This window comes from Carassius carassius, chromosome 9 (genome assembly GCF_963082965.1).
Source record: "Carassius carassius chromosome 9, fCarCar2.1, whole genome shotgun sequence".
Taxonomy (NCBI): Eukaryota; Metazoa; Chordata; class Actinopteri; order Cypriniformes; family Cyprinidae; genus Carassius; species Carassius carassius.
In genome coordinates, this window is record NC_081763.1 from 34,131,440 (window position 1) to 34,149,387 (window position 17,948).

Consider the following 17,948-nt stretch of genomic DNA (forward strand, 5'->3'; position numbering starts at 1 on the left):
GACAGAAACAGCAATGTCTTTATGACAACCTGTCAAAATAAAATTTTGGTATAACTTGAAGAAATTCAAACAGAAATATAGTTCTATTGCACAGTAGAGTATGATATACTTCAAGTAGGCCTAATAGCTAATAATAATAGTTTATTAAAAAACACAGAAACTCTGTCTGCAACCCACCAAAATAAAAGTTTGGTCTAACTCAAAGAAATTATGTAAGAAATTGCACAGTAAAATATAGTTAAAAAAAGATTTACCAAAACATTATTTTAAAGGAATATCACACAAGTTTTCATAGATAGTTTTAATTTAAACTTGCCAAAACAATAACACCATATTTTTCAAAAACAATTTCTAAAAGTACATTTGTCATTGTGCCTATAATGTTTATATATTTATTATTATTGTCAGCTAATAAAACCTATGCTTCAGGGACCATATTCATATAACATCTAAGGCTAAATGTAGCTATTGACTGGTTGAGTTAGATGGTGATTAACACTGAACAGTAGAAAATCAGTTCAGTCTCCCCAGCTGTAAATGTAATTGGCTGTTAAAGTCTTGTGTTTCTTATAATAAATATTGATAACGATGAACCTTTTATAATGCTCTCTATTAGATGTCGATGCATACTGCATGCATTAGTGAGTGTGGTGGTGCTTATGGGGTATGGTCACTTATTCATTATATGAGCTGTTTCAAATGCAAGACGTTGATTAAGTTTGTAAATGATAGCCTGTGTCCTCTTGTAGTGTGTACATATACTATTTATCATCAAACTGTGATAACTGTGACTAAATTCAGTATATATACGTCTGCCATATGTTGCCACCCCTCAAAAATTCATGAGGGGGAGTGACATGATATTAAGCAGGTGGTTTTAATGTTCTGGATGATCAGTGTATTATATGTCATACGTGATGCACACAAGCACAGCAGCACATGACCTTCTGTGAAATGCACGAAAACTTGAGCTCCTTTTGTAAGAAGCCCTGAATCTAAATGAGATTTGTCCTGTGTAGAAACAGAAACACACTCATATTCCTTTTAAAATGTAGTTACCAGTTTGAATGACTTTCTCCGGAGAGACCGTCACACAGCTGTCTGATGTTTCTCCAGCTTTCTCTCGTCCTGTTGGAGAAATAGTGCAATGTCACATCGATGCGGTTTGAATCTACTTGAAATTTGCTGGTAAATAACAAAAACATACCAGCAGATGCTTCAGCGATCAACGGTTCAGTAACTTGTCCTGGAAAACCATGATAATATCAAGCATAGTACTATTCTCAGACATAATATTTAATCTCAATGTGTCAGGTCACATAATATTTCATACAGATGAGTAAAGATGGAGAACTATTTGAACATTCTGAATGATATCAGAGTCGTTACGATGCTTGAGCGTTAATGACTGAATTAATGCTTTCAGTTTACCTACCCAGTTTCATGATAATTGATTTGAAGGTTCTGTGGAACACAAAACAATCATATTCATCTTTTTCATCCTCATTGATCTCCACACTCTTCCTCAGCTGGAACGTCCCATCATGGTTTGGTCTGATTCCTGTGGATTCAACCTCTTCTTCACACACAGATGTGTGATTTTTCCTAACAGTCATCGTCACGTCTTTAGAGTAGAAACCGGTGGCCAGACAGGTGAGTTTCAGCTTGGATTCATCACTGGATTTCCTTGCAAACACACGAACATCTGGAGGAGCTGAAAACACAGGAATTTGTTTATCAGTCTTATAAACAACAAATACTAATAGTGAACATTTACTCACAAGCTTTTCTCTGCTCCTCGTCTGCATAATCTCTGAATTTGTTGAGCCAGTCCACACACTCTTTCTCCAGGTATCCTTTGGTGTATTGGTTTAGGATCGGCACATTGTCCCATTTTCTCTTGGTTGGTAGAGCTTCATCAACAGGAGCGACCCACTGAGACGCTTCCTCATCAAAAGACAGAAAGTTTTCTCCATCAAAGCCGTATTCACTAATGCCTTTGGAAAACTTCACTTCATCTCCTTGTTTCTCAATTTCACAACCGTGTCTCCACTGAAGAACATGACGATCTGAAATGGATACAGTATGTCTGTGAGATGAATATATAAATGAAATGATAGTGTATCTGCTGGTTAAACTTTATGAATGTTTCTCACCTGATTCATTGTGTCTCATGCGTTTCATCAGAATTTCAACATTCACATTAAACCACTGTTCTTTGCTCTTTCTGGACTGGGTACCTTTCTCCCAGTAATCCTCCTGCATTTTCTCTTTCATCCACTGCTGTGTGGGAATCTTTCTCTGTTCCTCACTATTGTAAGAGTCGATCTGTCTGTCGTCTAGCAGACCCATAGCACTGAACTGATAGATGCCCGGCAGATCGACAGGTTTGGACAAAGCCGTGTAAATGTAATACAGCGAGTGTTTCTCTGCAGTGAGGAGAAATAAAATGTGAATTAAACAACTATTCACTGGTTTAAATGTGATAAAAGTGCAAGAGAAAGCAGGTAAAACATGGGTTGAAGCACATTAAAAAGTCTCAAAAAACTTCAGCTACAGAAAGAACCAAATAGAATGAATCTGTTATGATTATCCCAAACACCAAATTCAATAGCAATCCTAATGCAATCAAACATATCCTCTCGAAAACATATTGTCTGGATTTCAGTCCAAGAAAATAATCCTACAACCCTGTTTATGTAATTCTAATTATAAAGTCTTGTAGACCTGCCAACATGTATGCATTTTTCGTACTCTGCACGCATTTTGACCCATAAGTACGCTTGTACAATTCGCTGCTCTCTAGGTACGCATTTTGTTTCTATACCGATTTCAGTTTCTATGCAATCGATGACGCTGATTCTGCCGCTGATCCACAGCGTGTAAGTGGAGTGAAAAGCTTTCGGCCAATCAGAGCGGTGCATGTTAACCCTCCGCCCACCTGCCCCTCCTATCCACAAGCTTAGTTGGCAGTTAGGAAAGTGGTGGAATGGCTTAAAATCTAGAAGGTTTTAGACAGGCCAGGTGCTGATTAAGGTAAGACAAAGGTAACACATAGACTATGTTTAGCCTAATTGAATTTATGAACATTAAAAATGACCTTGACATCATAACAAGCAGTCCAGCTGTGACGAGCTCAGTTCAGTTCACACGTTCATGTAAGGGTGGCAATAACGCACCTAAAAGCTGTCACAAAGAACCGGCAAAAGTAATGATTATTCATATTTTATGAATATAATTATTAATAAACTAGTGTTTTCTGTATCAATGTCGTGTCGACTGCAAAGATAAAGTTGACGATTCTGTCTCGCGATCTTCGCAGTAGTGAACGCGTCAGAAATGCACATTTCATATTGATTAACGTTACATAAGCAGAGAGCAGTCTGTTCTCTTTCGTTTTGAATTGTTCTGTTCAACCCTCTTGAGTACTTATGGGTTATTTTCTCCTGATAACCCCGAAAAGAACTTAAATTACACTTTAAGTTTTGATCGTACAGATAAGAGCAAAATCGAATCTGTAAAGGGTCTACTTTTATTTGGATACAGACATAATAACAAAACTTTGTGCACTTATAAAATAAAGATTACAAACAAGGTGTGCTGTCTGCAGCCTTTGTCTGCGCTGATCTTCATTTACAAATACGTCATTTAAATAAACTGTAACTCCGTGAATACTCAACGAAGAGACATGAGAGATATATCTATAGAAAGCTTGACATGTCTGCTTTTAACTAAACAAGTGCCGCCAAAAACAGATATTCTGTGATAAAGTAATCCATATGGAAACAACACGATGTCCGTTTTTCACATCTCCCTTCATTATCTTCTAATTCGACCACGCCCCCGCGCCGAACGCGCTATTCAGATTCTAATGTTAAATAAAGTTTTTATTTTTATTTTACTGTTTGCTTCACGATGAGAGGAATAAGATATAATCCACCCCAAAATGTGATTTGGTTGAGTATTAAAGATTTGGATTTCCTCAGAAAAAAAGAATGAAGCACTTTATTCAGCAGAGATCATAAACATGAGTAAGTCTCTTTTTATTTATTGATATACTTGTACTAGTTTTCACATAACGTGTAAACATTTTACTAGTTAGACTTTTTCCAAACTATAATTCCTGATTAAATGTATAATCAAGTGAAACATTATGAAGTTAATGTCAATAACATGTTAACACGTTAACACGTTAATGTCAGAATCAATAACAATATACAATACTATACCATTCAAAAGCTTGATGTAAATAATATAAATGTAACAAACAATGCTGTTCTTTCAATTTATTCCCCCAAAAAACCTGAAAAAAAAAATATATATATATATTCTCCGCTCTTTTCAACATTAATAATAATCTATTAATATGAGCACAGAGATGTTTAGTTCTCTGGTTAAAAGAAAAGTCATGATTGCCTCCAAAGGCAGCATTTGTTACAAAGAGACTTTCACTGATGCACTACTTGAAAAAGCCAAATCTGCAACCTTTAACAACTTAAACAATGCAAAAGTTTAAACACTATGCATGGAAAATTACAAAAAAATTGTTGTTTGTTTTTAGCAAACTGATTTTGATATTGATAACTGCTGGTTTTGCACATTTATTTAATATTTTGATTTATTTATTTAGAAAGAATGTCATCAGTTTACTTTTATTTCAGACAAGATTTTCAGGTGGAAGAAGTTTCCATGGGCTATGCCTCCTGTACAAAATGTTCGGAGTGATTGCAGTAATTGTATAACATTTATGGCATGTATATATATGTATGTATATATATATATATATATATATATATATATATATATATATATATATATATATATTTATGTATATGTGTATATATATATATATATATATGTATATGTATATATATATATATATGTGTGTATATATGTATGTGTATATGTATATATATGTATGTATATGTATGTATATATATGTATGTATATGTATGTGTATATGTATATATATGTATGTATATGTATATGTATGTGCATATGTATATATATATGTATGTATATGTATGTGTATATATATATATATATATGTATATATATATATACGTGTGTATATATGTATGTATATGTATGTATATATATGTATGTATATGTATGTGTATATGTATATATATGTATGTATATGTACGTGTATATGTATATATATGTATCTATGTGTATATGTATATATATGTATGTATATGTATGTGTATATGTGTATATATATGTATATGTATATATGTATGTATATGTATGGGTATATGTATGTATATGTATATATGTTTGTATATGTATATCTATATATGTATGTATATGTATGTATATGGTATATGTATGTTTATGTATATATGTTTGTATATGTATATCTATATATATGTGTATATGGTGTATGTATGTATATGTATATATGTTTGTATATGTGTGTATATGTATGTATATGTATATATATATATATATGTATATGTGTATATATATATATATATATATATATATACATACATATATATACATACATATACATATATATATATATATATATATATATATATATATATATATATATATATATATATATGTGTGTATATATGTGTATATGTGTATATATGTGTATATATGTGTATATATATGTATGTGTATATATGTGCAGTGTTGGGAAGGTTACTTTGGAAATGTAATAGGTTACAGATTACAAGTTACCCTGTTTAAAATGTAATAGTAGTGTAACTTTTTCAATTACTTTATTAAAGTAATGTAACTAATTACTTTTGAGTACTTTTTGATTACTTTTCTAAATTTGTGAAAATTAAAGAATAATAAATAAACGCATATACATCAACTTAAATACAGTTATCTAATAAGCATGTGACGTATTCTGTGTAATAAACTCCTGAAACATTGGTGTTTTTTTTAAACTGCTGTTTCTTTGTATATGATGATAGTTTTCTCAAAATAAGTAAAATGCACATGAAGTGACACAAAGCAGTTCTAGAAATTATGTTTATGTGCTCGTGTACTCCTATATTGAGGCGGCAGAGGTTGAAAACACTGCGAGCTTCAGTAGGCCTATGTGTAGTAAATGAAACCATGTCTTTGCCATTAATTTACAGGAGGGGCAGACTGGGAAAAAATTCAGACTGGAAAATTCAAACTCATACAAACAAATTCATGGACAAAACTATTTTTTGTATGGACCTGAGATAAAAAAATGTTTAAATCTTTAATTTGGGGACATGCAAAATAATTAAAAGTTCTCTCCTGAACTGCACCTTCACTTCCATTTTTCTCTTCAGTCTCTTTATTTTGCCCTGTTATCCATCTCTCTCATGACTTTAATACTCAAGATTGAACAAAACTATACTTTACAATACAATACTCTACAATACTACAATATCTTTATAGAAAAATCCTAACACTGTACACGAGTCATGTTTTTTTCCTTACAAAAATTGACCATGCTTTTTTTAGCCTATATACAATAACCTTGTTTTGTTTTGTTTTTTTGCAAATGGATTTGTATTTATTTTTAAATAACTCAATTTGTAAAATCATTTTAAATTTTTGGTTACCACAGTTAAACAATAGTAACTATTTTCTCTTTTTATAGTAATATATTAAAACTTTAATTTTCGTAAGGGTTGTGTTGTTGTCTGTCGTAGCTCCCCCTAAACCTATTAAAAAAATCTGATTTTTTTTCAGCTAAATTCCTACTGTAACATTACAACAGATAATAATGATGTCCTTTATATAGTATTTTGAGTGATGACTGATGAGCAACGTGCTGCTGCTTGATTAAATAAATAAAAAAACAAAGACAAAAAAGCATCTTTACAGATGAAACTGACCTGAAACCCTGAACAGTGGTTCTGCTTCTCTGCTCCAGCTGTCCACTCTCTCCCTCTCTCTCTCTCTCTCTCCCTCTCTCTCTCTCTCTCTCTCTCTCTCTCCCTCCATCTCTCTCTCTCTCTCTCTCTCTCTCTCTCTCTCTCTCTCGCATTGATTACTCTGAGTCTGATCCAAACTGTTTAACGGAGGCGCGGAGAGCGCGCGAGTCATGACTAACACTTCATGATTTATTAGAGATTTAATTATCAAATGGCGGATTCGCAAATGATCGCTTTAGTACATTCGGCGTGCAATTATACAATAATGATATTAAATAGTGGGGCAAAACCGGCTGCCAGGCCACCGGGAATTGTCCCGGTTCTCCCGGTGTCCAGTCCGCGCCTGATTTCCACAGACACGCAGAATGTGCAGGAGTCATATATTGCATTTTTGGGGCTTAATATTCACAGACACTAGTCCATGTCATGTTTTGATTCAAGTGTACTGACCTACTTTTGATTTAGTCATCCAAAATGTGGCATATTCCGTCCGCGTTAGGCATTCCGTTTTTATGACTGGATTCTACAAACTAGACTGTGTTTCCGCATCCCGGAAATTATTAGGGCGGTATGTCTCAGAATAGTCAGTGCAATTTGGGAAAGAAATCAATTAAATCATGAATGTGGATGTGTGTAAATATTCAAATGTAATCCACTTTGTAATCGTTCAAAATTTCATAAGTAACTGTAATTTAATTACTCATTTTTTCTTAGTAACTGTAACTAATTACAGTTACATTAATTTTGTAATTAAATTACGTAACGACGTTACATGTAACTAGTTACTCCCCAACACTGTATATGTATATATGTATGTATATGTATATATATGGTATGTATATGTATATATGTACTATATATATGTGTGTGTATGTATATATGTATGTATATGGTACATGTATGTATATGTATATATGTTTGTATATGTGTGTATATGTATATGTATATATATATATATATATATGTTTATGTGTATATATGTATATATATATATATATGTATATGTGTATATATGTGTATATATATGTATATGTGTATATATATATGTATATATATATATATATATATCTATATATATATATATATGTATATGTATGTATATGGTATATGTATGTATATGTATATATATGGTATGTATATGTATATATGTACTATATATATATATATGTATGTATATATGTATGTATATGTATACAGTACAGACCAAAAGTTTGGACACAACTTCTCATTCAAAGAGTTTTCTTTATTTTCATGACTATGAAAATTGTAGATTCACACTGAAGGCATCAAAACTATGAATTAACACATGTGGAATTATATATGGAATTATATACATAACAAAAAAGTATGAAACAACTGAAAATATGTCATATTGTAGGTTCTTCAAAGTAGCCACCTTTTGCTTTGATGACTGCTTTGCACACTCTTGGCTTTCTCTTGATGATCTTCAAGAGGTAGTCACCTGAAATGGTCTTCCAACAGTCTTGAAGGAGTTCCCCGAGAGATGCTTAGCATTTGTTGGCCCTTTTGCCTTCTGTCTGCGGTCCAGCTCACCGCTAAACCATCTGGATTGGGTTCAGGTCCGGTGACTGTGGAGGCCAGGTCATCTGGCGCAGCATCCCATCACTCTCCTTCTTGCTCAAATAGCCCTTGATGCCTTCAGTGTGACTCTACAATTTTCATAGTCATGAAAATAAAGAAAACTCTTTGAATGAGAAGGTGTGTCCAAACTTTTGGTCTGTACTGTATATATATATATATATTAGGGGTGTAACGGTACGCAAAAAATCACGGTTCGGTACGTACCTCGGTTTTAAAGTCACGGTTCGGTTCATTTTCGGTACAGTAAGGGAAAGAAATGCAAACATTAAACTGCAGGTTGTTTATTAATATAAACTTTTTTTTAACAATTTGTTTACACTTTTTTTAAATACTTTTTGTATTCTGGTGCGTAAAGACACAGAAAACACGAGGCAGCCGTCACGCAACTGACACGCAGCAGAAACGCCACACAGCCAATGTGTCACCGGCCTAGAATCAGCTGTAGGGCAGGATTTGCGCTGAATGCGGAGACTTCCGCCACTTAATATGTTCGTTTGGAAACACGAAAATGTACCTATGTTCCGCAAACAAAATATTGCATTCTGTCATTCGGTACACACAGGCACCGTACCGAAAGCCCTGTACTGAAACGGTCCGGTACGAATACACGTGCAGTTACACCCCTGATATATATGTGTATATATATTTTTTCCATCATCATATTTAAGGAAGGGGGGCTCAACAATACAATCCTGCTTACGGCACCCATTTAGCCAGCAGCGGCCCTGAAGGTGTTGTTATACACGTCTCTGGGAATGTGTGCTCTACTACAAACACACACTGAAGCACGCGTGGTGTTTTCAGCTCTTCACTATATTGACACATGATGTAGGCTACACATGTGCACGCCAGCACGCTATGAGAGGATTTCACCATTTCATTTGATAAAACTATCGTCATTCATTCGTATCGTATACACAGACTGACAGAAACAGCAATGTCTTTATGACAACCTGTCAAAATAAAATTTTGGTATAACTTGAAGAAATTCAAACAGAAATATAGTTCTATTGCACAGTAGAGTATGATATACTTCAAGTAGGCCTAATAGCTAATAATAATAGTTTATTAAAAAACACAGAAACTCTGTCTGCAACCCACCAAAATAAAAGTTTGGTCTAACTCAAAGAAATTATGTAAGAAATTGCACAGTAAAATATAGTTAAAAAAAGATTTACCAAAACATTATTTTAAAGGAATATCACACAAGTTTTCATAGATAGTTTTAATTTAAACTTGCCAAAACAATAACACCATATTTTTCAAAAACAATTTCTAAAAGTACATTTGTATTTGTGCCTATAATGTTTATATATTTATTATTATTGTCAGCTAATAAAACCTATGCTTCAGGGACCATATTCATATAACATCTAAGGCTAAATGTAGCTATTGACTGGTTGAGTTAGATGGTGATTAACACTGAACAGTAGAAAATCAGTTCAGTCTCCCCAGCTGTAAATGTAATTGGCTGTTAAAGTCTTGTGTTTCTTATAATAAATATTGATAACGATGAACCTTTTATAATGCTCTCTATTAGATGTCGATGCATACTGCATGCATTAGTGAGTGTGGTGGTGCTTATGGGGTATGGTCACTTATTCATTATATGAGCTGTTTCAAATGCAAGACGTTGATTAAGTTTGTAAATGATAGCCTGTGTCCTCTTGTAGTGTGTACATATACTATTTATCACCAAACTGTGATAACTGTGACTAAATTCAGTATATATACGTCTGCCATATGTTGCCACCCCTCAAAAATTCATGAGGGGGAGTGACATGATATTAAGCAGGTGGTTTTAATGTTCTGGATGATCAGTGTATTATATGTCATACGTGATGCACACAAGCACAGCAGCACATGACCTTCTGTGAAATGCACGAAAACTTGAGCTCCTTTTGTAAGAAGCCCTGAATCTAAATGAGATTTGTCCTGTGTAGAAACAGAAACACACTCATATTCCTTTTAAAATGTAGTTACCAGTTTGAATGACTTTCTCCGGAGAGACCGTCACACAGCTGTCTGATGTTTCTCCAGCTTTCTCTCGTCCTGTTGGAGAAATAGTGCAATGTCACATCGATGCGGTTTGAATCTACTTGAAATTTGCTGGTAAATAACAAAAACATACCAGCAGATGCTTCAGCGATCAACGGTTCAGTAACTTGTCCTGGAAAACCATGATAATATCAAGCATAGTACTATTCTCAGACATAATATTTAATCTCAATGTGTCAGGTCACATAATATTTCATACAGATGAGTAAAGATGGAGAACTATTTGAACATTCTGAATGATATCAGAGTCGTTACGATGCTTGAGCGTTAATGACTGAATTAATGCTTTCAGTTTACCTACCCAGTTTCATGATAATTGATTTGAAGGTTCTGTGGAACACAAAACAATCATATTCATCTTTTTCATCCTCATTGATCTCCACACTCTTCCTCAGCTGGAACGTCCCATCATGGTTTGGTCTGATTCCTGTGGATTCAACCTCTTCTTCACACACAGATGTGTGATTTTTCCTAACAGTCATCGTCACGTCTTTAGAGTAGAAACCGGTGGCCAGACAGGTGAGTTTCAGCTTGGATTCATCACTGGATTTCCTTGCAAACACACGAACATCTGGAGGAGCTGAAAACACAGGAATTTGTTTATCAGTCTTATAAACAACAAATACTAATAGTGAACATTTACTCACAAGCTTTTCTCTGCTCCTCGTCTGCATAATCTCTGAATTTGTTGAGCCAGTCCACACACTCTTTCTCCAGGTATCCTTTGGTGTATTGGTTTAGGATCGGCACATTGTCCCATTTTCTCTTGGTTGGTAGAGCTGCATCAACAGGAGCGACCCACTGAGACGCTTCCTCATCAAAAGACAGAAAGTTTTCTCCATCAAAGCCGTATTCACTAATGCCTTTGGAAAACTTCACTTCATCTCCTTGTTTCTCAATTTCACAACCGTGTCTCCACTGAAGAACATGACGATCTGAAATGGATACAGTATGTCTGTGAGATGAATATATAAATGAAATGATAGTGTATCTGCTGGTTAAACTTTATGAATGTTTCTCACCTGATTCATTGTGTCTCATGCGTTTCATCAGAATATCAACATTCACATTAAACCACTGTTCTTTGCTCTTTCTGGACTGGGTGCCTTTCTCCCAGTAATCCTCCTGCATTTTCTCTTTCATCCACTGCTGTGTGGGAATCTTTCTCTGTTGCTCACTATTGTAAGAGTCGATCTGTCTGTCGTCTAGCAGACCCATAGCACTGAACTGATAGATGCCCGGCTGATCGACAGGTTTGGACAAAGCCGTGTAAATGTAATACAGCGAGTGTTTCTCTGCAGTGAGGAGAAATAAAATGTGAATTAAACAACTATTCACTGGTTTAAATGTGATAAAAGTGCAGGAGAAAGCAGGTAAAACATGGGTTGAAGCACATTAAAAAGTCTCAAAAAACTTCAGCTACAGAAAGAACCAAATAGAATGAATCTGTTATGATTATCCCAAACACCAAATTCAATAGCAATCCTAATGCAATCAAACATATCCTCTCGAAAACATATTGTCTGGATTTCAGTCCAAGAAAATAATCCTACAACCCTGTTTATGTAATTCTAATTATAAAGTCTTGTAGACCTGCCAACATGTATGCATTTTTCGTACTCTGCACGCATTTTGACCCATAAGTACGCTTGTACAATTCGCTGCTCTCTAGGTACGCATTTTGTTTCTATACCGATTTCAGTTTCTATGCAATCGATGACGCTGATTCTGCCGCTGATCCACAGCGTGTAAGTGGAGTGAAAAGCTTTCGGCCAATCAGAGCGGTGCATGTTAACCCTCCGCCCACCTGCCCCTCCTATCCACAAGCTTAGTTGGCAGTTAGGAAAGTGGTGGAATGGCTTAAAATCTAGAAGGTTTTAGACAGGCCAGGTGCTGATTAAGGTAAGACAAAGGTAACACTTAGACTATGTTTAGCCTAATTGAATTTATGAACATTAAAAATGACCTTGACATCATAACAAGCAGTCCAGCTGTGACGAGCTCAGTTCAGTTCACACGTTCATGTAAGGGTGGCAATAACGCACCTAAAAGCTGTCACAAAGAACCGGCAAAAGTAATGATTATTCATATTTTATGAATATAATTATTAATAAACTAGTGTTTTCTGTATCAATGTCGTGTCGACTGCAAAGATAAAGTTGACGATTCTGTCTCGCGATCTTCGCAGTAGTGAACGCGTCAGAAATGCACATTTCATATTGATTAACGTTACATAAGCAGAGAGCAGTCTGTTCTCTTTCGTTTTGAATTGTTCTGTTCAACCCTCTTGAGTACTTATGGGTTATTTTCTCCTGATAACCCCGAAAAGAACTTAAATTACACTTTAAGTTTTGATCGTACAGATAAGAGCAAAATCGAATCTGTAAAGGGTCTACTTTTATTTGGATACAGACATAATAACAAAACTTTGTGCACTTATAAAATAAAGATTACAAACAAGGTGTGCTGTCTGCAGCCTTTGTCTGCGCTGATCTTCATTTACAAATACGTCATTTAAATAAACTGTAACTCCGTGAATACTCAACGAAGAGACATGAGAGATATATCTATAGAAAGCTTGACATGTCTGCTTTTAACTAAACAAGTGCCGCCAAAAACAGATATTCTGTGATAAAGTAATCCATATGGAAACAACACGATGTCCGTTTTTCACATCTCCCTTCATTATCTTCTAATTCGACCACGCCCCCGCGCCGAACGCGCTATTCAGATTCTAATGTTAAATAAAGTTTTTATTTTTATTTTACTGTTTGCTTCACGATGAGAGGAATAAGATATAATCCACCCCAAAATGTGATTTGGTTGAGTATTAAAGATTTGGATTTCCTCAGAAAAAAAGAATGAAGCACTTTATTCAGCAGAGATCATAAACATGAGTAAGTCTCTTTTTATTTATTGATATACTTGTACTAGTTTTCACATAACGTGTAAACATTTTACTAGTTAGACTTTTTCCAAACTATAATTCCTGATTAAATGTATAATCAAGTGAAACATTATGAAGTTAATGTCAATAACATGTTAACACGTTAACACGTTAATGTCAGAATCAATAACAATATACAATACTATACCATTCAAAAGCTTGATGTAAATAATATAAATGTAACAAACAATGCTGTTCTTTCAATTTATTCCCCCAAAAAACCTGAAAAAAAAAATATATATATATATTCTCCGCTCTTTTCAACATTAATAATAATCTATTAATATGAGCACAGAGATGTTTAGTTCTCTGGTTAAAAGAAAAGTCATGATTGCCTCCAAAGGCAGCATTTGTTACAAAGAGACTTTCACTGATGCACTACTTGAAAAAGCCAAATCTGCAACCTTTAACAACTTAAACAATGCAAAAGTTTAAACACTATGCATGGAAAATTACAAAAAAATTGTTGTTTGTTTTTAGCAAACTGATTTTGATATTGATAACTGCTGGTTTTGCACATTTATTTAATATTTTGATTTATTTATTTAGAAAGAATGTCATCAGTTTACTTTTATTTCAGACAAGATTTTCAGGTGGAAGAAGTTTCCATGGGCTATGCCTCCTGTACAAAATGTTCGGAGTGATTGCAGTAATTGTATAACATTTATGGCATGTATATATATGTATATATATATATATATATATATATATATATATATATATATATATATATATATATATATATATATATTTATGTATATGTGTATATATTTATGTATATGTGTATATATATATATATATATATATGTATATGTATATATATATATATGTGTGTATATATGTATGTGTATATGTATATATATGTATGTATATGTATGTATATATATGTATGTATATGTATGTGTATATGTATATATATGTATGTATATGTATGTGTATATGTATATATATGTATGTATATGTATATGTATGTGCATATGTATATATATATGTATGTATATGTATGTGTATATATATATATATATGTATATATATATATACGTGTGTATATATGTATGTATATGTATGTATATATATGTATGTATATGTATGTGTATATGTATATATATGTATGTATATGTACGTGTATATGTATATATATGTATCTATGTGTATATGTATATATATGTATGTATATGTATGTGTATATGTGTATATATATGTATATGTATATATGTATGTATATGTATGGGTATATGTATGTATATGTATATATGTTTGTATATGTATATCTATATATGTATGTATATGTATGTATATGGTATATGTATGTTTATGTATATATGTTTGTATATGTATATCTATATATATGTGTATATGGTGTATGTATGTATATGTATATATGTTTGTATATGTGTGTATATGTATGTATATGTATATATATATATATATATATGTATATGTGTATATATATATATATATATATATATACATACATATATACATACATATACATATATATATATATATATATATATATATATATATATATATATATATATATATATATATATATATGTGTGTATATATGTGTATATGTGTATATATGTGTATATATATGTATGTGTATATATGTGCAGTGTTGGGAAGGTTACTTTGGAAATGTAATAGGTTACAGATTACAAGTTACCCTGTTTAAAATGTAATAGTAGTGTAACTTTTTCAATTACTTTATTAAAGTAATGTAACTAATTACTTTTGAGTACTTTTTGATTACTTTTCTAAATTTGTGAAAATTAAAGAATAATAAATAAACGCATATACATCAACTTAAATACAGTTATCTAATAAGCATGTGACGTATTCTGTGTAATAAACTCCTGAAACATTGGTGTTTTTTTTAAACTGCTGTTTCTTTGTATATGATGATAGTTTTCTCAAAATAAGTAAAATGCACATGAAGTGACACAAAGCAGTTCTAGAAATTATGTTTATGTGCTCGTGTACTCCTATATTGAGGCGGCAGAGGTTGAAAACACTGCGAGCTTCAGTAGGCCTATGTGTAGTAAACAGTGTTGGGAAGGTTACTTTGAAAATGTAATAGGTTACAGATTACAAGTTACCCTGTTTAAAATGTAATAGTAGTGTAACTTTTTCAATTACTTTATTAAAGTAATGTAACTAATTACTTTTGAGTACTTTTTGATTACTTTTGTAATAATTTTGATTACTTTTAAATACAGTTATCTAATAAGCATGTGACGTATTCTGTGTAATAAAATCCTAAACATTGGTGTTTCTTTTAAACTGCTGTCTCTTTGTATATGATGATAGTTTTTTCAAAATAAGTAAAATGCACATGAAGTGACACAGAGCAGTTCTAGAAATTATGTTTATGTGCTCGTGTACTCCTATATTGAGGCGGCAGAGGTTGAAAACACTGCGAGCTTCAGTAGGCCTATGTGTAGTAAATGAAACCATGTCTTTGCCATTAATTTACAGGAGGGGCGGACCGGGAAAAAAATTCAGACTGGACAATTCAAACTCATACAAACAAATTCATGGACAAAACAATTTTTTATCTATTTTAAATCTTTAATTTGGGGACATGCAAAATAATTATAAGTTCTCTCCTGAACTGCACCTTCACTTCCATTTTTCTCTTCAGTTTCTTTATTTTGCCCTGTTATCCATCTCTCTCATGACTTTAATACTCAAGATTGAACAAAACTATACTTTACAATACAATACTCTCTACAATACTACAATATCTTTATAGAAAAATCCTAACACTGTACACGAGTCATGTTTTTTTCCTTACAAAAATTGACCATGCTTTTTTTAGCCTATATAAAAGTAAAATAACCTTGAGTAATTTTTTTTTTTTTTTTTTTTTTTTTTTTGCAAATGGATTTGTATTTATTTTTAAATACATTTGTAAAATAATTTTACATTTTTGGTTATCACAGTTAAACAATAGTAACCATTTTCTCTGGATTTATAGTTAAATATTTAACTATATAAATATTTATAGTTAATTGTCAAATGGCGGATTCGCAAATGATCGCTTTAGTACATTCGGCAGGCAATTATACAATAATGATATTAAATAGTGGGGCAAAATCGTCTGCCAGGCCACCAGGAATTGTCCCGGTTCTCCCGGTGTCCAGTCCACGCCTGATTTCCACAGACACGCAGAATGTGCAAGTCATATACTGCATTTTTGGGGCTTAATATTCACAGACACTAGTCCATGTCATGTTTTGATTCAAGTGTACTGACCTACTTTTGATTTCGTCCGCGTTAGGCATTTCGTTTTTATGACTGGATTCTACGAACCAGACTGTATTTCTGCATCCCGGAAATTATTAGGGCGGTATGTCTCAGAATAGTCAGTGCAATTTGGGGAAAAATCAGTTAAATCTGTATGTGGATGCGTGTAAATATTCAAATGTAATCCCCTTTGTAATCGTTAAAAATTTCATAAGTAACTGTAATTTAATTACTAATTTTTTCGTTGTAACTGTAACTAATTACAGTTACAATAATTTTGTAATTAAATTACGTAACGCCGTTACATGTAACTAGTTACTCCCCAACACTGGTAGTAAATGAAACCATGTCTTTGCCATTAATTTACAGGAGGGGCGGACTGGGAAAAAAATTCAGACTGGAAAATTCAAACTCATACAAACAAATTCATGGACAAAACTATTTTTTGTATGGACCTGAGATAAAAAAATGTTTAAATCTTTAATTTGGGGACATGCAAAATAATTAAAAGTTCTCTCCTGAACTGCACCTTCACTTCCATTTTTCTCTTCAGTCTCTTTATTTTGCCCTGTTATCCATCTCTCTCATGACTTTAATACTCAAGATTGAACAAAACTATACTTTACAATACAATACTCTACAATACTACAATATCTTTATAGAAAAATCCTAACACTGTACACGAGTCATGTTTTTCCCTTACAAAAATTGACCATGCTTTTTTTAGCCTATATACAATAACCTTGTTTTGTTTTGTTTTTTTGCAAATGGATTTGTATTTATTTTTAAATAACTCAATTTGTAAAATCATTTTAAATTTTTGGTTACCACAGTTAAACAATAGTAACTATTTTCTCTTTTTATAGTAATATATTAAAACTTTAATTTTCGTAAGGGTTGTGTTGTTGTCTGTCGTAGCTCCCCCTAAACCTATTAAAAAAATCTGATTTTTTTTCAGCTAAATTCCTACTGTAACATTACAACAGATAATAATGATGTCCTTTATATAGTATTTTGAGTGATGACTGATGAGCAACGTGCTGCTGCTTGATTAAATAAATAAAAAAACAAAGACAAAAAAGCATCTTTACAGATGAAACTGACCTGAAACCCTGAACAGTGGTTCTGCTTCTCTGCTCCAGCTGTCCACTCTCTCCCTCTCTCTCTCTCTCTCTCTCTCTCTCTCTCTCTCTCTCTCTCTCTCCCTCCAT

The 17,948-nt window shown here is 32.8% G+C and overlaps 1 protein-coding gene across 2 annotated transcripts in view; it reads right to left on the reverse strand.

Moving 5' to 3' along the window:
- Positions 1-17,948, reverse strand: part of LOC132149684 (uncharacterized) — a 60,014-nt gene that overhangs the window by 11,645 nt on the left and 30,421 nt on the right. For both annotated transcript variants that reach the window (XM_059559085.1, XM_059559083.1), the window contains exons 7-16: positions 11,561-11,833; positions 11,186-11,473; positions 10,840-11,118; positions 10,612-10,650; positions 10,464-10,532; positions 2,157-2,429; positions 1,782-2,069; positions 1,436-1,714; positions 1,208-1,246; positions 1,060-1,128 (exon numbers count right to left, since the gene is read on the reverse strand). In XM_059559085.1, the coding sequence (XP_059415068.1) occupies positions 1,060-1,128; positions 1,208-1,246; positions 1,436-1,714; positions 1,782-2,069; positions 2,157-2,429; positions 10,464-10,532; positions 10,612-10,650; positions 10,840-11,118; positions 11,186-11,473; positions 11,561-11,833 (1,896 nt within the window). The remainder of the gene's footprint in view (positions 1-1,059; positions 1,129-1,207; positions 1,247-1,435; positions 1,715-1,781; positions 2,070-2,156; positions 2,430-10,463; positions 10,533-10,611; positions 10,651-10,839; positions 11,119-11,185; positions 11,474-11,560; positions 11,834-17,948) is intronic.